This window comes from Erinaceus europaeus, chromosome 18 (genome assembly GCF_950295315.1).
Source record: "Erinaceus europaeus chromosome 18, mEriEur2.1, whole genome shotgun sequence".
NCBI classification, from domain to species: Eukaryota; Metazoa; Chordata; class Mammalia; order Eulipotyphla; family Erinaceidae; genus Erinaceus; species Erinaceus europaeus.
The window spans coordinates 59,595,067-59,622,259 of record NC_080179.1 but is presented as its reverse complement, the minus strand read 5'-3'; the positions used below and the strand labels follow the sequence as shown (position 1 = coordinate 59,622,259).

Sequence of the window (27,193 nt, the reverse complement as noted above, 5' to 3'; positions counted from 1 at the left end):
TAAATTTAATTTAAACATGTAAACCAATGTATTTATAAAATTAGTGTTTTGCATTAAAATCTTCATTAAATTATATAAGATAACTTTAAATACTTCTCCTAATTTAGGCTAACATTGGATTTTCTTGACAACTAACTATATGACTGCATCTTAGAAGCAAATATGTTTGAATTGACTTGGAATTATAATAAAATATATTTTAATAGGCTCTAAATCATTCAGGTACATATTCAGATAAGTGTGCTCTGAAAACCTTTCCAAATATCTTTTCTCAAAAAATTTATTTTGCTTTCTATTAAATCCAGATAAGAAAAGCAACATTTATATAGAACATGGTCAAATTCTTAACAATCCTTCTTCGATTCCAGAGTAAATGAGATGCCAGAATTAGAAATGAATTGATTAGAAAAAAATGTAATAAAGACTAACAGGATTATAAATTAAGACTCATTATAAGAGGTAAAATTAACAAACAATTAGTTACAGAAACTGAAGATAAGGTTTTATTAAAGTGAAGTTCTCGGGGAGATGAAAAAAATTACATATAGATAGTGGCTTCAGTCTTCACCAAATTCATTCAGTGTGTTGGTTACCTCATGGTCATGAAATAATTTTCCAGATTTTAATGACTATTTAACTGTACTTTACATTATTAAATATAGATTATCTTGTTTCATGATCATGTTACAGTAGCAACTATCTTTTATGAACTACAAATAAATCATATAATTTTATGTTCAATAAAATGAAGGAAAAGAATAAATGTCTTTAAAGCCATCTACATTTTCTGTCTGACCTATATGTTCGTTCTGTTTTGATTACATCATCAACTAAGATGCTCAGTGTGTATCATTTCCTTTTTTATCATTAGTCTACTCACAGGCAATGAATTTAGGTTGTTGGAAAAACTCAACTGAAACTAAGTGGAGTTGAAAACCATAAATATTAAAAGCCTAACATGTTTGTTATCTTGATATTTAGATGAAGAACCTTTTCTAATTCTTGCTGATCATCATGAAATAAGGAAAATTAGCACTGATGGTTCCAACTACACACTGATAAAACAGGTATGAAATTCCCATTGTGACAGCCTGGCATTTAATGTGAATGCTGCAGCTGTCTGTTAGAACTGTAGACATCTCTCACAATTAGAGTTTATGTAACATTTTTTTCATGGATACATGCACATATGTACATGAGTTTTCTATACATTTTGTTCTGTTTGATTTTTTTTTCTTGCAGTAATCCCAACTTGCCACCTCGCATTATATCAGTGAAAATGAAAGGTGCATATTATAATTATTGCGAGAGAAAATTATCTTAGTTATTCACAAAAACATAAATTCCCTTTTTCCACTGTACCGCCTCCCAGACCACAGAACATAAATTCTCTTTTAAGATATTTTATAGGAGTCGGGCAGTAGTGCAGCGGGTTAAGCGCAGGTGGCGCTGAGCGCAAGGACCTGCATAAGGATCTTGGTTCAAACCCTGGGGCCCCCACCTGCAGGGGCGTCTCTTCACAAGCAGTGAAGCATGTCTGCAGGTGTCTGTCTTTCTCTCCCCCTCTCTGTCTTCCCTTCCTCTCTCCATTTCTCTCTGTCCTATCCAACAACAACAACAACAATAACAACTACAGCAATAAAAAGGGCAACAAAAGGAAAGAAAGAAAGAAAAAAGAGAAAAAAAAGATATTTTATTTATTATGTAAATTGATTTTTTGCCTTTGAGACTTAAAAAATAACAGTCATCTACTGAACTTCAAATTTCTGCTTATAGAACAGGGCAATAATAATTAAACAAAAAGGATTCATGATATCTTTTCTTAAACATTTAGACTTAGTAAGATAGCAAACATTGGATTGTAATTCATTCATGGTTAAACAAAGAGAGACCCCAGATCCCAGGCTTCATTACTTAGCCTCATCCACTTCAAGAGAATTATGGGTTGACTTGCTTTGGTGTTTCAATCTCATTCTGAGTTGATTTATATATGCTATCTAAAGAAAATGGTAAGATTTATGTTTTCTGATAGGCAGGGCAATTGTGAGTTTCCTTCCCAATCCTCAGTGGAAATAGCATAAAGTCATATCACTAAAATTAATTACTAAACAAATCAGAGAGGTTACTACTGTTAGCTCTCAGGGAAAGAAAACATTTTGGAAAGAATTAGTTTGCATCTCTCTTGCTACAAATTTATCTTGTCCCACACTGTGTGAGAATGACACAAATATGTGAAAGTATTGTGCAGGTCTAGTGTGCCTATTTAAATTTAGTTACTTTCTTTGTAGTATGTCTCTACCGCCATAGACACATATGAAGATCATCTATGGGGTACTTTTCCACATCATAAAGAATACCTATCTAACTAACATTAACTATTGTTATTCATTTCCACTGCTACTGCAAACCTTTCATTGATTAAAAAAATTCACTATCATTTAAGTATGCATATCCATTAGACATTACTATATTAACTTACTGACTGTTGAATTTCCTGATTTTCCTCTATGTAATAGTTGGGAAATGAACATGTCACATAAAATTTAAATTTCTAGCCACATAAAAAAAAAATAGAATGGTGTGGCAGTACTAGGCTCACACCCCTGAATAGTCACTATCCTGAACTGTCATTCAACATAGACCCCAAGTTGTCAAAGGCTTCAGAATCCCTAAAATCTCCTCCTTCTCCTCCTCCTTCTACTTTTTTTTATGTTTGCCTTTTAACATACCATAGAATGAAATTGGATGACCTACCACATAGAGATCTGTAATATGAGAAAGATACAAGTTTCTGTACACAGGGAGCCAGGTGGTGGCTCACCTGGTTGAGCGCACGTGATAAAACGCACAAGGACCTAGACCACTCTCCTCACCTGCAGGGGAAACAGTATTGCAGGGCTGTTGGTGTCTCTCTGTCTCTCTCTCCCTCTCTCCTTCCCCCTCTCCTCTTGATGTCTGGCTGTCTCTATCCAATGACTAAATAAAGATAAAATTAAAAAAAAATCTGCAGCTGGTAATGTGGTTTTCTTCCCCCTTTATGACAGTAAAAGAAACACCCAGTATTGAGAACATCAGAGAAAAGTTTGTTTTCTGACATTTAAGAAGAGGGATATGAGAGAGGGAAGAAATTTAGGAAGGCAAGTGTTCTAACTTTTTATACATTGTTTAAATGAGGTTAAGAAGAGCAAAGGGCAGAGAACTCTTGCCTCTCTTTTTTGCTTAGTTTTTTTTTTTTTTTTTAAAGCGCTTACCTTTCAGACTTTCAGGTAGAAATTTGGCATATGGTAACATTAACTTAGATCCAGTAGGATAAGGTATTTAGAAGTTACTGAATTTTCCTTTTGTCTTAATTTATGCCCCTTATTCTTATCACATATATATTTGACATATTCACTCATATTTGCTAGGTCTAGACTTAATTTTTTAGTGTGACAACAGTATCAATTCTATCTTGCTGCTTTCCAAATTCTGGCTTCTTTCTTTTTAAATTTTACTCCAAATCGAGAGAGGATGGGAAGACAGAGGGGGAGAGAAAGATAAACACTTGAAGACCTGCTTCACCACTTGTGACGTGACCCCCCTGCAGGTGTGGAGCCAGGAGTTCAAACCAGAATTCTTGAAGCCAATCCTTGTGCTTTTTGCCATGTGTGCTTAACCTGCTGCGCTACCACCCATCTCCCCTAATTTAACTTATTTTTCCCTTTCTGCATGGTCTACTTTTAGGCTTTCATCAATCATAAAATAATGGAGGTTATATAATTTAAAAATTATTTTAATGACAGAGATAGAGAAAGTAATGAGAGAGATACAGATAGATACAGAGAGACAGACTAGAGCACTGCCCAACTCTGGTTTATGGTGGTGTTGGGGACTGAATCTGAGACTTTGGATCCTCAAGCATTAAAAGTCTTGGGCAGAGGTAGACAGCAGTGTAATGGTTATCCAAAGAGACTGTCATGCCTGAGGCTCCAAAATCTTTTTGCATAACCATTATACTCTCTTCCCAAACCCTAAACTGTAAATGTATTTTAGAATGTCTCCATAGCTGAATGAGCATATCTTCAAAGATATTTGTTTCCTTTATGGTCTCTGGAAAATAGATGTTTATTCTCCTCCTCCTCCTCCTCCTCCTCCTCCTCCTCCTCCTCCTCCTCCTTCTTCTTCTTCTTCTCTTACTTTTCCTCCATCTCCTTTTCTCCTTCTTCTTTTTCTTCTCCTAGTTCTTCTTCTGCCTCTTTTTTAAAACTACTGTTAGGGGTTTTATGTTTTGTTTCATTTTTAGCATTTCTACTTTTAAACAGTGTTATCTAAAAGGCAGACAGTTCTCTTTTGTTAGAATGTTCTATTTGTAAGCTCAACTGAACTAGAAATTTAACTAATACAGCAACAATATTTATTGTCTTTTTGAAAGAACTGTGACAGAACTTTAATGATAGTTCCCTGCTTGATTTTCCAACTCTGTGGCTCAGAACATTTTGTCTGGTATCTCTTTTGTTGTCATTCATGACTAATATATTATCAGAATTGTTCTTAGTGGAGCAAATTTATTTTCCCTTTATGCATCATTTAGGTCTATTTCATGTAACTAAATAATTTTATTGAGTACTTGCAGATAGCACTTTTTTTTTTTCCCTGGTGGTATCATCTAAATTATTTTCAGTCTTTAAATAGGGATGCATTATACAGTTTTTCCCCTTAAGGTAGTAATTATGGAAACAACTAGTTAGTGAGGATGATAAGAAACCTTTTGAGAATTGTGAACACTTATGTCTTTGGTCAGTATTTATTAATGATAACCAGTCAATAAGGGAATGGAGACCCAAAGACTAAAAGTAAGCCTTACATCCACTTTTGCCTGTGGTATGCCTGGGATATGTAATTTATGTAGAGAACATACTTTTATTCACAATCTCATCATTGTATTATAGAAATTTTCAAAGAGCTCTAGGAAATAAAACACATTATTTTGAAGGGGGGGGAGAAATTTTATCCACAAAAATAATTATTTTCACATTTTATCTCAGTCAAAATAAATAAATAATAATATCCTTGCCTTAACTATTTGGAAATTTTGTGTGTAGGTGATTAGGAAGTATGACCTAGTCAAATAGTTTGAATTTCACTCCTTCTGTTGTAGCCAGTAAAAATCTCATGAAGCTTTCTTTTATGAAATTGTGACAACTATTAGAGAATTTGTGAACCTACGTATTCTATAACTTAATTACAGCTAGATCAGCTCTATTCATGCACTACATTTGGAAAATGTACTCTAATGACATGGACTAAAAATGAAAAATAACCAAGTGACTTTTCAATGTTATCCAATTCAGATCTAACAGTGAATTTCATTCTGGTAAAATTGGAGAGAGAGAGAGAGAGAGAGAGAGAGAGAGAGAGAAAGAAAACGAGAAAACAGTTTCCTAAATTAATCATCTTAAACCAAAGGGTGCAAATCTTCAACCACAAAAATGAAAGAAGCAAATAGGGTTTTGATAAATCCAATTTTAGCTTTGAAACCACTGGGATGACTCTAGATTCCAGCTATTATTTTGACCATGCCCTTGGCTATTTTAATGTTCTTTGCATATGATTCTGAAAAGAGAGTATTGTACTGTTTTCTGTGGGGATTACAGCAAAGCTATAGGAAAATGACCAGCTTATATAGATAGATATGTCAGAATTCAGCACCTCAATTCCTCTGCCTCTACAACAGTAATGTATTACCGTTAACTGGCTAAACTTGGAATTGGATTTTCTTTATCTAAATTGATTACTGTAAAGAAAGAAATAGGGTAATTCTTTCATGACTGGGTAGTGTGGGTAAATCTTTGCTAAAATTAAGATAAGCATCTCTCAAACTTTTACCTGTATAATTTTAATTTACCATCCATGTGAATTGTTAGGCAACACAGAACTTTGAGCCATAGCTTTATCTAATTGGTGGGGGGAAAAAAACAACCTTTGAATGAAAAGGATATTATACACTGCTGCTGAAATGAATTTGTTAAACTCTGTACAGAACTGGGGATATAACAGTTTAAATAATAGTACCTTGACATGTTTTCAAAACATAGGCAACTTTATAGATGGTTACAGCTGAGTACTTAAGTCCTCCAGAGAATAAGTATTTGATTAATATTTTGAAGCTGTAGCTGAATGTTAGTTACTGTTTCTAGCATTTATTGTCATGATTCTTGACAATTATCATCACCAGTGAGAAGTATACTGGTACTTATTAATCTGAGGATTGTGATTGGTTTGTACTGACTAATGTTTACTTGTTATGTCTCTGTGACCAATGGCTTGCAGTTTGTGAAGTTGGACTTTTGATATTAACTGTAGAATGCTAAATTAAAGAGAAAGGCATTTATGATTTTAAAGCAAATTAAAACAAAATAATTAAGCTTATGTCTTTTAACTCCATCACCACTAGAATTTAGCCCTCAAGAGAAATGAAAAATAATCAGGTAAAACTTTGGTTAAATTGCTTCTCTGTATAAACTATCTTTAGACCTGCATATCCATGGGAATAAATAAAATCTATACAGCAATAATTTAACTTTGGCCCAAGTCTTATACAACACCTATCAAAAATCCATGGTGATGTTAATATTAAATGAATTCTGAATTTTGCGCATGGATGTGGAAACAGTACTCAGACCTGGGAATGACCTTCCTTTTGTACTTCTCCAAAAAAAAAAAGCATAAAAATTCATTAATCCTTTTCTATAGGATTGCAACTATTAATAAATGCCCCCCCCCAAACAATCTGAAATTTACATTGCTATATATTTGGGATAAATACCAATGTAAGCAAGGTTTAGCATGTATAAAGGCACAGAAAAAAAAATTTCCTAGGAACTTTTCCAGTAGTCTACAGTATTAAGTTTCTTTGAGGCTGTAAGAATGCATTTATTGTGCCCTGATAGTTGCACATCCTCTAGTGTACATATGTTCTAATATGTGAAGACCCAAGTGCAAGCTCTTGGTCCCATCTTGTGGTGTAGAAACTTCATGAGTGATGGAGCAGTGCTGCAGGAATCTCTCCTATTTGTTCTGTCTTCCTGTTAAGTTCTTCCTCTTTACTTCTGTAGCTATTAAAAGAGAGAAACAGGGACAACAGGGGTATTGGAGTCATCATGAAGGTACCAAGCCTCAATGAGGGTACCGATGCAGCAAAGGAGAAGTGAAATGCGTATGTTAATAAACTATTCAAACATGACACTAAGTTAACATAATTGGATTTCTGATCTACACTTTGTTAGTTGACTGAGTAGTAAATCTTGAGCCCTCACAATAAGTCCAAATTGCACTAGTCATTAAACACACATTTGAACAACTTCAAGAGTTAGACCCTGATTGTAAGTCTCAAATCAAATCAGATAGTGGAACTGACAAACCAGAGAGTCGTAGCATATAGAATTGATACGTTTAATTTATGTTTTGTTCTGTTACCTGTTAAACAATGTATAACCATGAGTATTAGGCTTTTTTCATAATTTTGTAATGTGAAATTATATATATGTATATACACATATGTATATACACATATACACTTATAATCTAGTTCTTTCTTGGTTAAATACTTTACTAAAGTTATAATTTAAATTCTAGCGGGGGGGGGTCAGACAGCGGCGCAGCAGGTTAAGCGCACATAGTACAAAGCGCAAGGACATGCTCAAGGATCCTGGTTAGAACCCCCTGCTCCCCACCTTCTGGGTTGCTTCACAAGTAGTGAAGTAGGTCTGCAGATGTCTGTCTTTCTCTGTCCCTCTCTATCTCTCCTCCTCTCTCAATTTCTGTCCTATCCAAATAAAATAAAATAAAATAAAAAATAAAAGTAAATTCTAGCATGGAAATCAGTTGTCTAAGGAAACCCTTGAAGCCTTAAAAACAAACACAAATTTATTTAAAAAATTTACCTTCAAAAGCTTTTGAGATAATAAAAATTTGAAAAAGTTTTTTTCCTCCATTAATTAGATGAATATTTGGAGATCATCTTAAATATTCATGTAGTGTCTGTCTATTCAATTTAAATATATTCAGTTTTCTTGTTCCTCCATGGAACACAAAAATTATAAAATTTCAACTTATATTAATGGCAGAAGACTTAGTTGGGGTTATATTGTTAAGTGGAAAACTGGAAAATATGCATATACAAACTATTGTACTTTCTGTCGACTCTTAAAACATTAATCCTACAATAAAGAAAAAGGTTCACTTTATTTAAAAATAGTTTTCCCTTCTATAATGCTACTTGTTTAAGAAGTCATTACCTATAAATATTTTGAAATTTTTGTAGCCCACTTGGAAAATATGTTCTATTAAATCATTAAATGTATTAAATGTATTAAACATTTTAAATGTATGATGCAAGGAATATGTAAACGTATGACACTTTGAAAAACATTGATTTCAAAAGCCACTTATGGTAATGACAAGAACTATTGCAGTTCAACTGGAGATACGTATACACTTGTAAAACATGTAAAATATTTTAAAACTATAATTTAATCATCTTATTTTAATTATTTTAGGGATTGAACAATGTTATTTCTATAGACTTTGATTACAGAGAAGAATTCATCTACTGGATTGATTCTAGTCGACCAAATGGCAGTCGTATAAACAGAATGTGTTTCAATGGAAGTGATGTTAAAGTAAGTTGATAACAGAATGCTGAGATTATTAAATATTTTATTGGTATGGCTGAATTGCATACAAAATGGGTTCTTGATGGCCATATAGTTTATAGAATATTAGCTTTATATGAGTTTTACATTTATACCATACATATATCAATACATATCTTAAATATGACAGGAACTTTTACTATGTTTTATTATAACACTACTGATTACAGTAAGATAAGTCATATTTAGTAAACTAAAATTGGAATCTTATTCACAACTCTAGAATAAGTGCTTCAAAATGAGTTCTTAGTTCCTAAGAGTCAATTATATTGATTTATATAAAAGTAACAGTTGAGGCTGACAGCATGTTATCAAAAATTGATTTATTTATAGATTGAAATGATAGAATGATTTAAATTAACACTACACATATAAATAATTGGATATGTTTATATAAATTAATCATTCTGATTAAATAATATAGTTAAATACATGTTTCATTAAAGAGATGATATGTAACAATTTTTATGTTATTTTGAGTTTTAGAAGAAAATGACTTGTTCCATATTTATATCATCACATGCTTCGTACAGAAGTATTCAGTTTAAATAGATACAACCTATAAATTATTTTTTTAAGTTTTGAGCATCTGAAATGTTAACATACAATCCCCCCCCACAAAAATGAATACATTGGGTTCAGGTGCCTAAGAATTTAATGATAATTCACACAATGAAATATCAGAAGGTCACATAGAACAAATACACCAATTAGTTTATTTTATGATTTACTAACTTTACTATTTAAAAACTAGGGGCCATCTAGTAGCACACCAGGCATAGCACACACCTTACCATACTCAGCAATCTAGCTTCATTCCCTAGCATTCCCTAGCTTCCAAACCTGCAGGACACACACACACACACACACACACACACACACACACACACACACACACACACACACAACACATGCACACACACCTGTTAAGCAACACTATTTCAACTCAATTACTCCTTTATTACAAAGCATTTGAAAATTTTGGTTGCTTTTATATTTTTTTAAATACTTCTTACTATACCAAAGCAAAGGACTCTGGAGAAGAAGGGAGAGAAATGGTAGTGGAGAGAGCTTTGGGGTCCTGATGTGGAGCATGATAGTTGGAAGGGACCTAAGTTGGGGATGAGAGTGTTTTACAGACACATATCACACAGAAATATGAAATTGTATCTATCGGACACAACTGTGTTGTAAATAATTAACCCCCAATAAAAAGGAAGTGACAACCAATTAAAAGGGCATTTTAATTTTCTACTACCTTGATATTACTATCCTGATATTACTTTAAATCATTCCATAATCATTCCAAAAACTCATAAGAGACATCTTTTTTTCCATTGGGATTATAAGTTCACTGACTTTCATATAAATGGTCTATCATGTCAGTTTTCCAAATTTAGATAGATTGTGGCCTATATATGACCTCAAGGGTCAGTTATTTATGTCATATAGTCTTTAAAGCTCTAAGAATTCAAAAACAGTAGTTGTAAAGATTTAAAAAAATTCTTTGGTTGTCTGATATACCTCATATTTGTAAACACAAAGATATAGTTTATTATATTAGATAATGACATGGTCAGAATTGAACAAATCACTTATATGAATATATATGCAGCGGTGTATATTTACATGCATAAGTATACATGTTCGTGTACATACATATATGTAGTTCCTCCTGTTTCTTTCAAAATACTTCATGTTCTCAGGTATGTGTATGTTTCTTCATTGTAGGTAACTAGGGCAAGAGCAACTGGTAGAAGTGGGGGATGCTTCTCCAGATCCTGTTCATGATAAATTAAAAATAAATAAAAACAGATAAATAGTTTGCATGTCTGTATTAGAATTTTGGCCCTAGTTTTAAGATGTCAGATAAACTTTATCACAAATGTGATCAACAACTGTATAATCATCTAAAACCTTTTTATTTTGATTTTTTCTATATAACTTCTAGTTGTCTAATTTTATGAGTAATTTACTAACAAGAGGTAATTATATTGAAGTAAATGTTTCTCTGATTGTTGATTATCAAATGCCACACTACTGTTTAAGTATAATTTTATATTTCTACAAAACTCAGGAAATAGTGGCTTAGCATTTATTCTATGCACTTACACACTATTAACTTTTTAAAATTCTTGTCTTATTAGGTAGTGCATAACACAGCTGTCCCCAATACACTTGCTGTTGATTGGATTGGAAAAAACCTCTATTGGTCGGACACAGAAAAAAGGATTATTGAAGTATCCAAACTCAGTGGATTATACCCTACCATACTTGTCAGCAAAAGGCTGAAGTTTCCCAGGGACCTGACATTACATCCCCAAGCTGGGTTTGTAATAAATATTGCATATATGGAATTATAAGTTAAAATTGTGAATTATGCTCAGAGTGATAAGGTCTATTCTATAGGTTGTTAATATTGGAAATTTAATGTAAAAAGAAATTACGTAGAAGGTCTTAAGGAAGAAACAAGGGAAAGAAGGAAGAAAGGAAAGAAGGAAAGCAGGCAGGCTGCAGGCAGGCAGGCTGGCTGGCTAGGAAGACTCACCTGAGAAGGAAAAAAAAAGATTAAAATTAAAGAAAATAATTTTTACTTTAGTTTTATTTAATTTTTGTTTTATTTAATATTTGTTTTTAATAGGAAGTTACAAGACTGTAAGATTACAATGTATAATTCCACACCACACCTGCCACCAAAGCTCTGTATTCACCCTCCTACCTTCCAGAGAAACAACATAGTTCTCATAAGACATAGAAACAGTTTTCTTCTTTTTTTTTTTTTCAAGTTCATGTAAATCAGGTCTCTAGATTCCACATATGATTGAAACCATCTGGTATTTCATCTCTTACTTTGCTAAGCTAAATAACCTCCAGTTTTATCCATTTTGTCCCAAAACACAATAACATTTTTTTTTGATTGTGGAGTAGTATTCCATGAAATATATATCTCCTAACTTCTTTAGCTAGCCAACTTTAGAAGGGCATTTAGGCTGCTTCCACTCATTGGCTATTGTGAATAATGCATGTGCCTCCTCTTTTTTTTAAATCTCTTTTTTTTATTTATCCTTATTTATTTATTGGATAGAGACAGCCAGAAATTGAGAGGGAAGAGGGAGATAGGGATAGAGACAAAGAGACACCTGCTTTACCACTCATGAAGCTTTCCTCCTGCATGTATGGACCAGGGGTTTGAACCTTGGTTCTTGGACACTGTAGCATGTGTGCTCAACCAGGTACGCCACCAACTGGCCCCCACCTCTTCTAATTAGTATCTGAGTGTCCATTGGATAAATCCTTGAGTGGTATTGCTGGATCATCGGGTAATTCCATTTTTATTTCTTTATGGACTTTTCCATGAAGTTTTCTGAAAGGGCTACACAAGTTTGCATTCCAACCAGTAGCCTAGTAGAGCTCCTTTTTCTCCACAATCTCTCTCTAACACCTGTCATTTTCTGGTTTGTTGATGTAAGTCATTGTCTCAAGTGCAAGATGGTACCTTGAAGTTTTAATATGCATTTCTTCAATCATAAATGAAGTAGAACATTTCTTCATGTGTCTATGGGCCATGTGTATCTCTTCTTTAGAACTGTTTAGTTTTTCGACCCACTTTTTTTTATTTGGCTACTTTTGCTTCTTTTGTAGAGCTGTACCAATTCTGCATAGCCATTTGATATCAGTCATTTGTCAGATGGATGTGTGATGTGCAAATGTCTTCTCCCATTTACTGGGTTTGCCCAGTTGTCCTTGTGTAGTTTGCTGTTGATGTGTGGAAACTCTTTAGTTCCATGTAATTTCATTTATTTACTCTTGTTTTCATTTCCCATGCCCATGGAGTTGAGTCTTCAAATATGTATTTGGTGTGAAGGTCCTGCAAAGTTTCACCAACAATTTCTTCTATAAAGTTTAGTTTCTGGTATATTATATCTAGCTTAATGCATTTAAATTTGACTTTAGTGTATGGTGTTAGGTAGTGGTCTAGTAGCAGCTTTCCCAGCACCATTTGTTGAAGAGACCTTCTTTACCCTATTGAATAGTTTTGGCCCCTTTGTCATATATTAGGTGGTTTTATGTGTGTGGACTCATTTCTGGATTTTCAGTGCTGTTCCACTGATCCAAGTGTCCATTTTTATTTCAGTACCATGCTGTTTTGATTACTATAGCTTTGTAGTATAAAGTGAAAGCATGATACCTCCATATGTTTCCTTTTTTTCTCAGAATTGCTTTGACAGTTTGTGGCCTTTGGCAGTTCCACACAAAGTTTTGGACAGGTGTTTGATTTGCTTGAAAAATGTCATTGAAATCTTCATAGGGATTACATTGAAATTGTACATTGCTTTTGCTAGAATGGCCATTTTAGTAATGTTTATTCTCCCCAGTCCAGGAAGAAGGAATGTTCTTCCACTTCTGTGTCTCCTTTTCTATTTCTTTAACAATGTCATACAGTTTTTTTTTTTTTTCCATATCAAGTGTTGTAACTTGAGACTTAAAAGGGGCTTAGGGCTGCAGCTGCAGCGCATAAAGGATACACAGTGGGGAGCTGAGAGCTGATTTAAACAATAGAGGCTTTATTTGGGTGAACCTGGTAAAAGACAAATATTTATCTAGGTGCTACAAAATAAGCAGCTCTATTTAAGGTTAAGCAAAAGAGAGGTTTATTCAATAAAATCACTGAGAATGTGAGGGGGGACGTTTAGCTAAGAAAGTAGGCAAAAGTCCAAAGTCTGCAACCTAGTTACCCAAAATCACCACGTGAAAACACCAGGATCAATCCAGGGCCAGGGCACACTGAGGGTCCATGGTGAAGGTTGTCTAATCAAGAGAGAGAGCTGCTCCAAGTCCATGCTTTTAGACATTTCCATGTGTGTCCCCACCTCAGGCTGATGTCATTTGTTTGCTAATTGTCCCAAACTCTTGTTGGGGCCACAAAAATATAGTTTTCATTGTACAAATTCTTTATCTCCTTCATGAGATTCACCCCATGGTGTTTTATATTTTGGGGTTCAATTGTAAATGGGATTGAGTCTTTTATTTCCCATTTCCTAGACTCCTTGTTTGTATTCAGAAATGCCACAGACTTAATGTGTATTGATTTTCTATCCTGCTACTTTATTGACTTTATTACATCCAATAGTTTTTTGGTGGAGTCTTTGGGGTTCTCTAGGTATATTCTCTTGTCACCGGAAAATAGTGATAGTTTGATTTCTTCCTTTCAAATCTCTCTGCCTTTGATTTCACTTTCTTGTCTGATTGCAGTGGCAAGGAGGACTGTATTAGATAATAGTGGATATAGTGGATATCCTTATCTGGTTCCCTATTTTAGGGGAAAGTGTTTAGCTTTTTTCTTTTTTAAAAAATATTTTTAATATTCATTTATTTATTCCCTTTTGTTGCTTTTGTTGTTTTATTGTTGTAGTTATTGTTGTTGATGATGCCGTCATTGTTGGATAGGACAGAGAAAAGTGGAGAGAAGACAGAGGGGAAGACAGAGAGGGGGAAAAAGACACCTGCAGACCTGCTTCACTGCCTGCCTGTGAAGCTACTCCCCTGCAGGTGGGGAGCTAGGGATCTTTGCACTGGTCCTTGAGCTTTGTGCCACCTGCTGCATTACCTACCACCGGACTCCCGTTTAGCTTTTTTCTATTGAGGATGATATTAACTGTGGGTTTATCATAAAAGCTCTTTATTATACTGAGCAATTGTCCTTCTATTCCTGATTTTTAGAGGGTCTTTATCTTTCTTAGTGGATATTGGATCTTGTCAATGCCATTTCAGTCTCTATTGATAAGAGCATGTGATTTTTCTTTGTTTCTGTTGGCATGATGAATTACATTTACTGACTTGCAGGTGTTGAACCATCCCTGTTTCCTGGGGATGAATCCCACTTGGTCTTGGTGAAGTATTCTCTTGATATGTTGTTGTATTTGATTTGTAAAAATCTTGTTTAGGATTTTTTGCATCAGTGTTCATCAGGGATATAGGTTTATAGTTTTCATTTCTGGTAGAGTCCCTTCCTGCTTTGGGGATCAAAGTGATGCTCACTTCATAAGAGTGTTTTTGCCCTTCTTTAATTTTTCTGGGATAGTTTGAGAGAAACTGGTGTTATTCCTTCTTTCAATGTCCTATAGAATTCATTAGTATAGTCATCTGGGTCTGGGCTTTTATTCTTGGGACGGTTTTTGATTACTGATTCAATTTCTAAACTAATGACTGACTTGTTTAAGCTATCTACTTTCTTTTGGGTTAGGCTTGGCTGGTGGTATGAATCTAGAAATACATCCATCTCTTCTAGGTTGTCTAATTTATTTCCATAGAGATGGTCATAATAACAATGTATGATTCTTCTTATATCCTCATCTCCAGTTGTTATTTCATATTTCACTCCTGATTGTTTCCCGTAGCTTTATCTCTTTTTCTTTTTAATTTTTCTAGCCAGTGTTTTACCTATTTTATTTATCTTTTCGAAGTACCAACTCTTGGTTTCATCAGGTTTTTATTTTTATATTGTTGTCTGTTTCATTAATTTCTGTATTGATTTTGATTATTTCATTTTTCCTGCTGGCTTTCAGGTCTCTCTGTTGCTCTTATTCTGGTTGATTCAGTTGTGATGTTAGGTAGTTCGCTTAAGATCTGTGCTGTTTGTTAAGATGAGCCTTTATTGCTATAAACTTCCTGCTTAGAACAGCTTTTGCTGCATCCCGCAGGATCTTGTAGTTGGTCTTTTCATTTTTCTTGTTCTCCAAATAATTTTTAAGTTCTCTTTTGGTTTCTTCAGTAGCCCACATGTTATTCAGAATTTAGGATTTAGTCTTTGTAGTTTGGGTGTGTTTCTGTTTCTGTTTGTGGCTGACTTTTCAACCTTACTGCCTCATGGTCAGAAAAAGCAATTTTATGATTTCAATATTTTTAAAGGCTGTCTTGATTTACTACCATTGGATTGTGTCTCTCAGTGTATTTTGCTCTCCCCTTTCCTGTGTCTGTTTGTTGTGTTCCTGATTCTATTTTTTAATACTGATCATCTTATGAAAATATATATATATTGCTTCTTTTTGTTGGGACTCCTCTCAGTAATTCTTGCAAGGCAGGATTGGTAGTGGTGAATTCCTTGAGTGTCTGAATGATTGAAAAGGTTTTTACTTCTTCATTTTTCATGTAAAGTGATCAAATCACTGCTTTTATTATACTATATAAGGAAATTCTTTTATTGCTAGAACAGGAGATTTGCATGGAATTGCATGCATAATGTTACCATTCTGGGTCCCTTTTTTTTTTCTTTTTCATCCAGATTGAGAAACAGAGAGAAATCAACTCAACTCTAATGCCTGCTCTCTTGTCATAGCACTTTCCATGTGGTGTTGGGGCTCAGAACTGGGTAGTGCCTTTGTTAACACAGAGCCTTATCCAATAAGTAGTCTCTCTAATCCCCATATGATGCAATTCTTCTTCTTGCTAATAAATTGTATCTTTTTTGCCCTTTATATTGATAATTAACAGTGTGATAACATAGTATATGCTATAGTTTAATTTTAAACTTTAAATTGGGGCAAATCAGTAGTGGAAAACATTATAGATACTAAGGTAATTTTCTATTTTAATTATTATTATTAATTATTATTAGTATTATTGGATAGAGACAGACAGAAATTGAGAGGGGGGAATGAGAGGAAGATAGAAAGAAACACACCTGCAACACAAGATTTCCTTCTGCAGGTGGGGAGCAGGGGCCTGAACATGAGTCCTTGCACACTATAATGTGTGCACCTAACCAGGTGCTGCCACTGCCTGCCGTCTCAAATTTAACTTGTAGATATATAAATATATCATCATTTTATTACTTGTTAAATTATTTTCCTTGCCACACCAACCAGAAATGGGAAAATGTATCATTTCTATTTCAACCAATCATAAGAAAGTCTGTTTATTTGTTTTAAGAACAAAATGTGGAGGAGATAACGTAATTTTTATGCAAAGAACTTTCATGCCCATGGTCCCAAAGCCCCAGCTTCAGTCTCTCATACCACCATGAGCCAGAGCTGAGCCATGTTCTGGGGAAAAAAAAAAATTAACAATGAGGGACTAGACTGTGGCATCCAATTGAAAGTTCATGTCAGAATGCACAAGTACCCTGTTTGAAACCTGCAGCGGGTGAGCGTCATAAGTGGTGAAGCAGTGCAACAGGTTTCTCTCTCTCTCTCTTTGTGTCTTTGTGTGTAGTATAGCTGGCCTAACTTCTTATTCTATACTTTTCAAGGAGCTTTTATAAATGAAGAGAAGGTACTCATTGATTTTGACAGTTTTTTAAAATGTCTTACTTATGGAACAAAACCTATATCCTAGCTAGAAAGCTTATATGAATATAACTTTAAATTTTATATCTCCCTGGTTGCAGTTATTGCCCATTAAACTGAAAACTGCTTTAAGTTATCATCAACATAAACCCATGCAGCGAAAGTGTCAATTAAGACAGAGAAGAACTAAATTATTACAGATGTTGTGGAAGACTCCCTTGATTTCATTTTTAGATAATATTTGGATTATGATATGGATATGTCATTTTATAACCAAAGAAACATAAAAATTGGATTGTTTTATGGAACAATTAAAAACTACCTTTTCTTACAGATAAAATTTAATGACACCTTTTTGTTCATGCTGTTTTCCTAGTTCCCCAGAGTGAGATAATAGGGCAACCTGAATTTTTGTTTTTATAGAATGAGCATCAGGGAGAAAATATCATAACTGTCTATATGTCTGCATAAAAATATACATATATTTTTAAGGCAGAACAAAATATCATTAATGTCAAGATTGTGCTGAATATAACCTTACATTTTTATATGATTAAAATATTGCTTCAGGTCATCATTATAACAAGAGACCATTATGACTAACATAGAAACACATTTATGATTAGCCAAATTTACCAAAACTGAATTAGTCAATTCTTTTAGCCAATTCTTTTATTTCATAGTAAGTATATGCCTAGCATGATTCTATATGGGGGCATAACAGTTAAAGATATTCACAAGTGTTTCAGTGTAGTGGTCAAAGAGGAAAGTAAAGTATGATATATTGCTGCATGGCAACAATATGTGAAGACAACAGAAAATGTTACCTCATTATGATCAGAGAGAGTGTCCTGCACAAGAATAGTGCAAGAAAAAAAAATAAGTACACCTAAGAATAAGGAATTTTTAGGTAAAAAGAGAAGATACAATGAAAAAGCAACTGTCAGAAGATCATAATACATCTAAAAATTTACAAAGAACTCTATGACTGGAATATATATATACATATACGTATCTGTGTATATCTATGTAACAATTGAATTCTTTTTTTAATTTATTTTTTATTTAAGAAAGGATAAATTAACAAAACCATAGGGTAGAAGGGGTACAACTCCACACAATTTCCACCACCCAATCTCCATATCCCATCCCCTCCCCTGATAGCTTTCCCATTCTCTATCCCTCTGGGAGCATGGACCTAGGGCCGTTGTGGGTTGCAGAAGGTGGAAGGTCTAGCTTCTGTGATTACTTTCCCGCTGAACATGGATGTTGACTGGTCGGTCCATACTCCCAGTCTGCCTCTCTCTTTCCCTAATAGGGTGGGTCTCTGGGGAAGCGAGCTCCAGGACACATTGGTGGGGTCTTCAGTCCAGGGAAGCCTGGCCGGCATCCTGATGGCATCTGGAACCTGGTGGCTGAAAAGAGAGTTAACATACAAAGCCAAACAAATTGTTGAGCAATCATGGACCCAAAGGTTGGAATAGTGGAGATGAAGTGTTGGGGGTACACACTGCAAATTCTAGTGTACTACTGCTTTCAGGTATATATTTTGCACTTGTTTATGGATACGTGTGAACATATGCTCTCTCTCACAGAAACTGGTGTATATCTAGGTTTGGGGATTTTGTTAGAAAGTGATTCACCTGGGATGGAATTAGAGAATGCTATGAAAGGAAAGGTCTCACCAGAGTAATGAAGTTGAAGGGTTGTCATTCCACACCTGAAGTCTCTGGACACAGTCTGAGCTGAAGCATGTTGAGGTGGCACTCGTTGCGTTGATTAGGTTGCGACTGGCTGATGCAATATTATTTGATATGGATTGGGAGAGGCATGCGGGAAAGTGGGCCCTATCCTAAGGTTCCAGGACTGGGAGAAATATAGGCTCTATTGTGGAGATGTGAGGTTCCTGCTGTCTTAGGGTTCAAAAAGACAATGGATAGTTAAGGTTATCATCACATTATTTGGTAATTGGGTTAACTTTGAAAAGTCCTTATGTTAGGGTTTGCTGTATAGTACCCAGTATCTTGTAAATAGCTGTGCCACTGGTTGCCTCTGATCTACTTGGTCCAGGCTTTTGAGAGAGTCCGCATATCAAATACACAACCTATATATTAAGAAGACTCAGTCTGTGTTTTAAAAACTTCGAGACATACAATTAATTTTTCCCCTCTCATATTAATTAACTAGTGATTTATATGATTACACTTTACTAGGAGTGTACATAAACACCATTCCCACCACCAAAAGACTGTGTCCCATCCCACCCACCCAACCCCACCCCCCACCGGCCCAGGAAGCCACATGTCTACCCTTCACCACAGGGTTTTTACTTTGGTGCCCTACTTTCAATTTAGTCAGATCCAGCTTTTAGTTTCCCTTTCAGATCTACTTTCTCAACTTCTGTTGATGAATGGGATCATTCCATACTCATCTTTATCTTTCTGACTTAGCTCACTTAACATAATTCCTTCTAGCTCTGTCCAAGATGAGTCAGAGTAGGTGGGTTCATTGTTCTTGATAGTTGTATAGTATTCAACAATTGAATTCTATCTTACTCAAAAGTACATATTATTTTTACATTTTGATGACCATTTAAATTTACTGAATATAGTATAGCTAAAAGTAAAAATAAAATAAACATAAAAACAGTTAGAAGATTTTAACTTGGATAAAAGATAAATAGAATAATAGTAATTCTAGATTTTAGTAAAGACTAGGAAAAATATCATGTGAAAAAGGAGCTTATAAAATTTCTAAACATATTAGGGTTAAAAGTCCCCATACAGGGGCCGAGTGGTGGCGCACGTCATTGAGTACACATGTTGCAATGCTCAAGGACCCAGGATCGATTCCCCAGTCCCCACCTGCAGGGGGAAAGCTTCAGTTGTGGTGAAGCAGAGTTGCAGGCATCTCTCTGTCTCTCTTCCTCTCTATCCCACCATTCCCTCCTGATTACTGGGTGTCTCTGTCCAATACATAAATCAAGATAATAAAAAAAAAGAAGTCCCCATATAATAATGCTAACAAAGATAACAATAATAAGGATAATTAAGAATAACAAACACTTCTATAAAATTTTATGATTTTAAAATTACCTGAATTTTAAAAAATATTTATTTTCTCTTTTGTTGCCCTTTTTTTTATTGTTGTAGTTATTGTTGTTGTTATTGATGTCATCGTTGTTGGATAGGCCAGAGAGAAATGGAGAGAGGAGGGGAAGACAGAGAGAGGGAGAGAAAGACACCTGCAGACCTGCTTCACTGCCTGTGATGCAACTCCCCTGCAGGTGGGGAGCCGGGGGCTCAAACCAGTATTCTTACTCCGGTCCTTGCGCTTTGCTCCATGTGTGCTTAATCAAAATTACCTGAATGTTATCAATTTATTTGATTGTACATAGTCTCTAAGAAGATTTTGATTATTTTACTACTAGTCTTATAGTACAGCTTCCAACTGATAAGTGAATTTCTTAGAATATTTTAGAAAATAAAGTATTAAATTGGGGAGTTAATCAGTTGTTCAAACTTTGGATCTATATTTTCCCTCTTAAAGCTTATTAGAGTTTCCAGTGACAAAATGATTTTGAATTATCTACTTACTCTTCAGAGAGTGTTTTATCAAGAGATGGAGACATTTATATACTTTTTCTACCTTTAGCAATTATTCTTGCTACCAAGTTTTAAATTATGAGATATGTGTTTTTAATGTAAAAAGAAAAAAAATCTTCCTAAACAATTCTAGCTTGTCCAATTTTTTTTGTTTTAAATCGTTTTATTGGGGAGAGGTAATTATTTATAGTATGGGTACTTTTTCTCATCTTCCTGTGACAGGAGTTCGCAAAATACTCAGAGCTCCCACTTGGGTCTCTTTCCACCTTCATGCACCTGGATAGTGTGGTGCGAAAGCATGAGAAGTTCCCAGGTTTGAGACTCATCCCTCTCTGCCTCTCTGTATCTAAAAAAAAAAAAAAAAAAAAAAAAAAGTAAATAGCAAAGAAAGTTTAATTATAACAAAAAACTGAGCAAATAAACCTATTATAATATTTCTAAAAATATATTGTAGTCTGCCGTGAAAAAAATATCTCTGGAATCATTTATTCTAGTTATTGTAGTTAGAAGTTGACTTTCTATGATATGTTTACATTGGATTATGATTCACAGTGCAGATATTATTTGGGCTAGATTTTTCATATGTGATTTTAGGTAAATACTGCATGTTATTTGGGTGAAACTCAGAGTTCTGACATTTCCCCTAATGTTTTCAGGTTTATTTCCAACAAATCTTGTGCCTATTTTTAAAGGATTTTGTTCTAGATATTAAATTTCATGCTGTACCTGCTATAGCAAAGTTTGAGAAACTTGATAAAACAGAGTAGTATAATTTAAATATAAATATAGAAAGAGAAATAAAATTTAACTAAGAGAAACTAGCCACCCTTAAGGAGAAGCACAGTAAGTTATGTGCTTAGAAAGGCCCAATTAAAATTAAATTATGCTTTTTAATTTTCTGCCAGAGTTAGCCTGGGCGGGCTCAGTGTTGGCACTAGGAATCTACTGGTCTTGGCAGCCATTTTATTTTTTTCCATTTTTATTTGACAACACAGAGAGAAACTGAAAGAGAAGAGGAGGCAGGGAGAGAAAGACACCTGCAGGTCTGCTTCACCACTTGTGAAACATACCCCTGCAGGCAGGCCATACCAGGATTTTTAAGCTGGTCCTTGCACTTCATACATACTATGTGTTCTTAACTCAATGCGCCACAGACCAGCCCCCAAACAATGTATTTTTTACGTGGAGTGGAATCTATTTATAATATCTTTCTGATGGGTAAGCAACAAAATAGGTAAGTCATATAATAGTAAAGGTAAAAATCAGGAGTTACATAATGATTTATGTACAGTCCAGATATAGTAAGTACATATATAAATTCATATCTATTTTAGATAATATAACTCATAGTAAATATTTAATAGCTAAAAATTAACAGTAGCTATTATCTTCTGAACATGTACCATTTACCGATCAGCATTCTGGATTAGTTCCCGGTATCCTTTCATTTAATTCTCACAGTGACTGTGTGAGGAGTAACTGTTGTTATCTTTTTTCAACATATGAATAAATCCAGACTCAAGAAGCTAATTGACATGTTCTAATCCACATTGCTAGTAATGTATGGGCCTAAATTTAAACCTAAATAATTAGTTTCAATGATTCATCTTCTTAATTCAATATATATATGGCTACTTAGAGAACTTGTCTATAAATCTAGGGACCCCCAACCCTTGTTTCATCTGTCACTACCATAATAATATAGACAAATTGTATTCTTTCATGGTCTCAGTTTATCAATAAAATGAACACCTTACATTATATGATATTTAAGACCCACTATAACATTGCTTTTTACTTTATTATTTAGTACTGATTTACAAAAAAATTACATGTCAACTGATTTACAAAAAATTACATGTCAACTGATTTACAAAAAAATTACATGTCAACATGTCCACACTGTTACCACTACCAGAGTCCTGAATCCAGTCCCTACACTGCAAGCCACTGCAGTTCTACCAAGGTTTCAGACATGGGTTAACTATCATCTCTGCATCTATCTGTCTACATATGTACATAATTGCCCCCTTTTTTTTCTTCCAGGTCCAGTCCTCTCTCCCCCTCCAAGCCACTCATGACACTACATTCAAATGTCCTTTCCCTTTCCCTCTTCTCTCTTCGGATCCTTATGGAGCCGGAGTTCAGAGCCCTCTTTATCCTCTTCCTCTTATCACTTTTCCCCCACTGGGAGTATGGATCAAAATTGTTTTGGGGGTGCAGAAAGTAGGAGTTCTGACTTCTGTAATTGCTTCTTCGTTGGACATGGGCATTGGTAGGTCAATCCATACCCTGTTAATATATTTCCCTAGTGGGGTAGAGCTCTGGAAAGGCGAGGTGTCAGGATACATTGGTGATGTCCTCTGCCCAGAGAAGTCAGGGTGGAATCTTGGTAGGATCTGCAACGTGGTGGTGTCAGGTTTGAAGACTTGTGATGTTGACATTTCAGGCTCAGTATCTCTGGCTGCAGTCCACAGTGAGAATGCAGTAGTGGTATAATCCCACTGTAGGATTGTTATCAGGGAATTTAGAAAGTAGCCAGGATGATAAGGTTTATGTTCAAAGAATCTCATTGGCATTACCTTTGTGCCTTGATAGCAGAATAACTATCATAGTATGCTTCATTTCCTTCATTCATTTCACATATACCTCTGTTTATTTATTATAAGCCCTTTGAAGGTCAAAAAATCATATTTGTTCACTCCTGTGTTCCCAATACTAAGTGATCTCTGGTACATAGGATGTCTATAAGGAATCATTGTTTAATAATAGTTTCCAGTCCACTTCTGAATGGTTGGGGGTTTATCAGAGCATATTCCATCAACTGACTTACAGAGTTTCTTTCTCTGGCTATGAGGTCTGACGGCTGATATTATTGCAGTTGTGTAGATTGCTCTGTGCATTATGTGTGTGTTGCCACTTACAGGTGCAATAAAGAAAATACATTTTGTAGGCCAGAAAATACTAAAACCTAATTTTTTTTTGAAGTGCTCGAGAAAAATAAATGCTGTTGGTTGGAACTGTGTAAAACTAATAAATAAGTAAATAACTTGCTACAACTTTCACAAAATCACTGCGTTATGTACCATACTAAAGGTCTGAGAAATTCTGGTGTAAAAAAATATGATGTTTTTTTTTTAGTTATTATTATTATTTTTTTTTAACCAGAGCACTGTACAGATCTGGCTTATGATGGTGTGGGGGATTGAACCTGGGAGCTCTGGAGCCTTAGGCTAGAGAGTCCCCTTGCATAACCATTATGCTATCTACCCTCCACCCATTTTATCTACTCTTAAATGATGTCTTAAATATGTTTCATCTTGTAATCTGACTCAAAAGTATGAACTAGGGGGATTGAACAAGGGGCTTTGGAGCTTCAGGCATGAGAGTCTCTTTACATAACCATTGTGCTGTCTACCCCTGCCCTTGAAGATGCATTTTACTGGCATATATTTGATTGAAAAAATAAAAATAATTCAAGATTTAAAGAAATATGAGAACATGGCACCTATTATTACTTGTTGAGTTTTTTTTTTTTTTTTTTTTTTAACCAGAGCACTGTTCAGCTCTGGCTTATGGTGGTGTGGGGGATTGAACCTGGGACTTTGGAGCCTCAGGCCTGAGAGTCTGTTTGCATAACCATTATGCTGTCTACCCTCCAGGAGTTGAGCTTTTAAAAACTAAGTTCAGAATTAACATAGATGTATGTAAACATGACATAGAAAAAACAGTATTGCCCAAGGTGAGGAAACTATGGTATTTCCAGTTAAACTTGGTTTCTTTTTGGGTTTTGGAGTACTCTTTTTTTTTTTTTTCCTTTTGTTGCCCTAGTTGTTTTCTCATTGTTGTGGTTATTATAATTGTTGGATAGGACAGAGAGAAATGGAGAGAGGAGGGGAAAACAGAGAGTGGGAGAGAAAGACACCTGCAGGCCTGCTCACCACTTGTGAAGCGGCCCCCCCTGCAGGTGGAGAGCCTGAGCTTGAACCAGTATCATTATGCTGGTCCTTGCGCTTTGTGCTATGTGCACTTAACTCGCTGTGCTACTGCCCAACCACTCTGGAGTACTCTTTGAATCTTTGCTCAAAATGTCATACTTCCTATTTAGTTCTTGTCAGAGATGTATATGTGTATGTAAATGTCACACTTAGTAGGACTTCTAGTGGTATAATGACTAACAGAAATCTTCGAAGAATTATTCCAATCATCTATTATTCTCTTTCCTAATTATGCAAACCCAAAATACGATTGTCAATACAAAATCGCAAATTTATCTCCTACATGGATTATTTATATTAGCCCTGTAATTAATAAGTGGATTTTCCTTAATATTTTTTTTTCCTAGTATGTGGTTAAAATGTCTGGGCAGGATTAACTCTGCCAGAATTTATGAAAAAAAATTATCTAAGTGACATTTAACATTTAAGCCACAGAGCATAGTTATAATATCAACATTCTTTTAATTTCACATGTTCTGACTTTGAAGAATCAGTTGCCAAGGTCTGCACACTTTCTGAGATCTGGGAAAACTGGGTTAATAGTTTTTAAGTTTTAGAGTTCAGCTGGGAAAAGGATATTAAACATCCTCTAATTTAAAAGAAGACATCCAAAACGACAAGGTGACTTTTTCTAATATGATGCAAAATTAAGTAGTATAATTAAACAGAGATTTTTTTTTTCATTTTATTGGATAGGACAGAGAGAAATTGAGAGTAGGAGGGGGCAGAGAAGAAGAGAGACAGAGAGAGACTCTCTGAGCTCCTTCACTGCTTGTAAAGTGATCCTCCTACAGGGCCTGAACCGGGATCCTTGAGCTTTATACTATATGCACTTAACCCACTATGCCACCACCCAGCCCTAAATAGAGATTTCTTTCTTTTTTTTTTTTTTTGATTCTCCTTTCTTCAATCTTGCTCTGGGGGAAAACTTAGAGATTTCTAAGAAAAATTGTTTCTATGTAATTTGCATTTTGGAGAGTATTTAAGTTCAGTAATTAGTTTTAGTGCCAATATTGCTTTTTGTTTATTGTTTTTCCAACTTCTTAAAATATGTTAGAACTTCTAATAACTAGGGAGTCGGGCGGTAGTGCAGTGGGTTAAGCGCATGCGGCGCAAAGCGCAAGGACCGGCTCCCCACCTGCTGGGGAGTGGCTTCACAGGCTGTGAAGCAGGTCTGCAGGTGTCTGTCTTTCTCTCCCCCTCTCTATCTTCCCCTCCTCTCTCCATTTCTCTCTGTCCTGTCCAACAGCGACGCCATCAACAGCAATAATAACCACAACAACAATAAAAATAACAAGGGCAACAAAAAGGAAATAAATAAATAAATATAAAAAAAGAACTTATAAAAATATATTTTAAAAATATAAAATATATTATAAAATATAAAAAAGAACTTATAATAACTATTTTATTTGTCATTGTGGTAGGTTAAAAAATTGTAGGATTATAGGGCATAATTTCACACCACTCCTATCACCAAAGTTCCATATCATATTCCCATTCTCAAACAACCCAAAGATGATTTTCCTAAATCTCAGTAACAATTTGCTTGCTTTTTTTTTTTTTTGCAAGACTCCACATTAGTCAATCAGCAGTTTTCTCACTAAGCATAATAACTTCAAGTTGCAGCCATTTTGCCCCCGAAAGTCACACACCGTTTTTTTTTGTTTGTTTGTTTTGTTTGTTTTTTTTGATTGCCTAATAATATTCATTGAGATATATATCCCATAGCTCCTTTAGCCAGTCATCTGTTGATGGGCCCTTAGCCTGCTTACACTCTTTGGGCAACAATGCTACTATGAATGTGGGTATACATATGTCCCATTGGATAAGTGTTTATGTGTCCTTTGTGTAGATGCTTAAGAGTGGTAGTATCAGGTCATATGGTAGCTTCATTTTTATTTGTTTAAAAGGCTGCACCAGTCTGCATTTTCCCCAGCAGTATAGAAAAGTGCCTTTTTCTCCACAACCTCACTGACACCTGTTGATTCCAGTTTTGTTAAGCTAGAAAATTCTCACAGGTGTGAGGTGAACTCTCACTGTAGTTTTAGTTTGCATTTTTCTGATGAATAGTGATGTGGAGCATTTCTTCATATGTCTGTGGGCCATGTTTGTCTGTTCTTTGAAAAACTACCTGTTGAGTTCTTTGGCCCACTTTTTTTTTCTTCTTGTTAAACTGGACTTGTTCTTTATAAATGTTTAATATTATTTGCTTTTCTGAGGTGTAAATATCTTTTCCCAATTACTGACTTGCCTGGCTATCCTTGGGTAGTTTGCTTTCTGTGTATGAGACATTATAATTTGGTATGATCCCACTTATTTAGTTAGGTTTTCACATGACCGTGGATGTGTTTCCAAGATCTGACTTTGGTGTTAAGATCTTGTAGTGTATAAAAATAATAATTTAAAGGGGCCAGATGGTGGCGCACCTGGTTCAGTACGCATGTTACAGTGCGCAAGGACCCAGGTTCGAGTCCTTGGCCCCCACCTGCAGAGGGAAAAGCTTCACAAGTGGTAAAGCAGGGCTGCAGGTGTCTCTCTGTCTCTCTCCCTCTCTACCACCCCCTTTCCTCTCAATTTCTGACTGTCTCTATCCAGCAAATAAATAAAGA

At 35.0% G+C, this 27,193-nt stretch overlaps 1 protein-coding gene across 1 annotated transcript in view; it reads left to right on the top strand.

The window, feature by feature from the left end:
• The window catches only part of LRP1B (LDL receptor related protein 1B), a 1,816,831-nt gene that overhangs the window by 1,548,275 nt on the left and 241,363 nt on the right, over positions 1–27,193 (top strand). Inside the window, exons 57-59 of the mRNA XM_060178059.1 lie at positions 982–1,067; positions 8,538–8,660; positions 10,841–11,022. Of these exons, the coding sequence (XP_060034042.1) occupies positions 982–1,067; positions 8,538–8,660; positions 10,841–11,022 (391 nt within the window). The remainder of the gene's footprint in view (positions 1–981; positions 1,068–8,537; positions 8,661–10,840; positions 11,023–27,193) is intronic.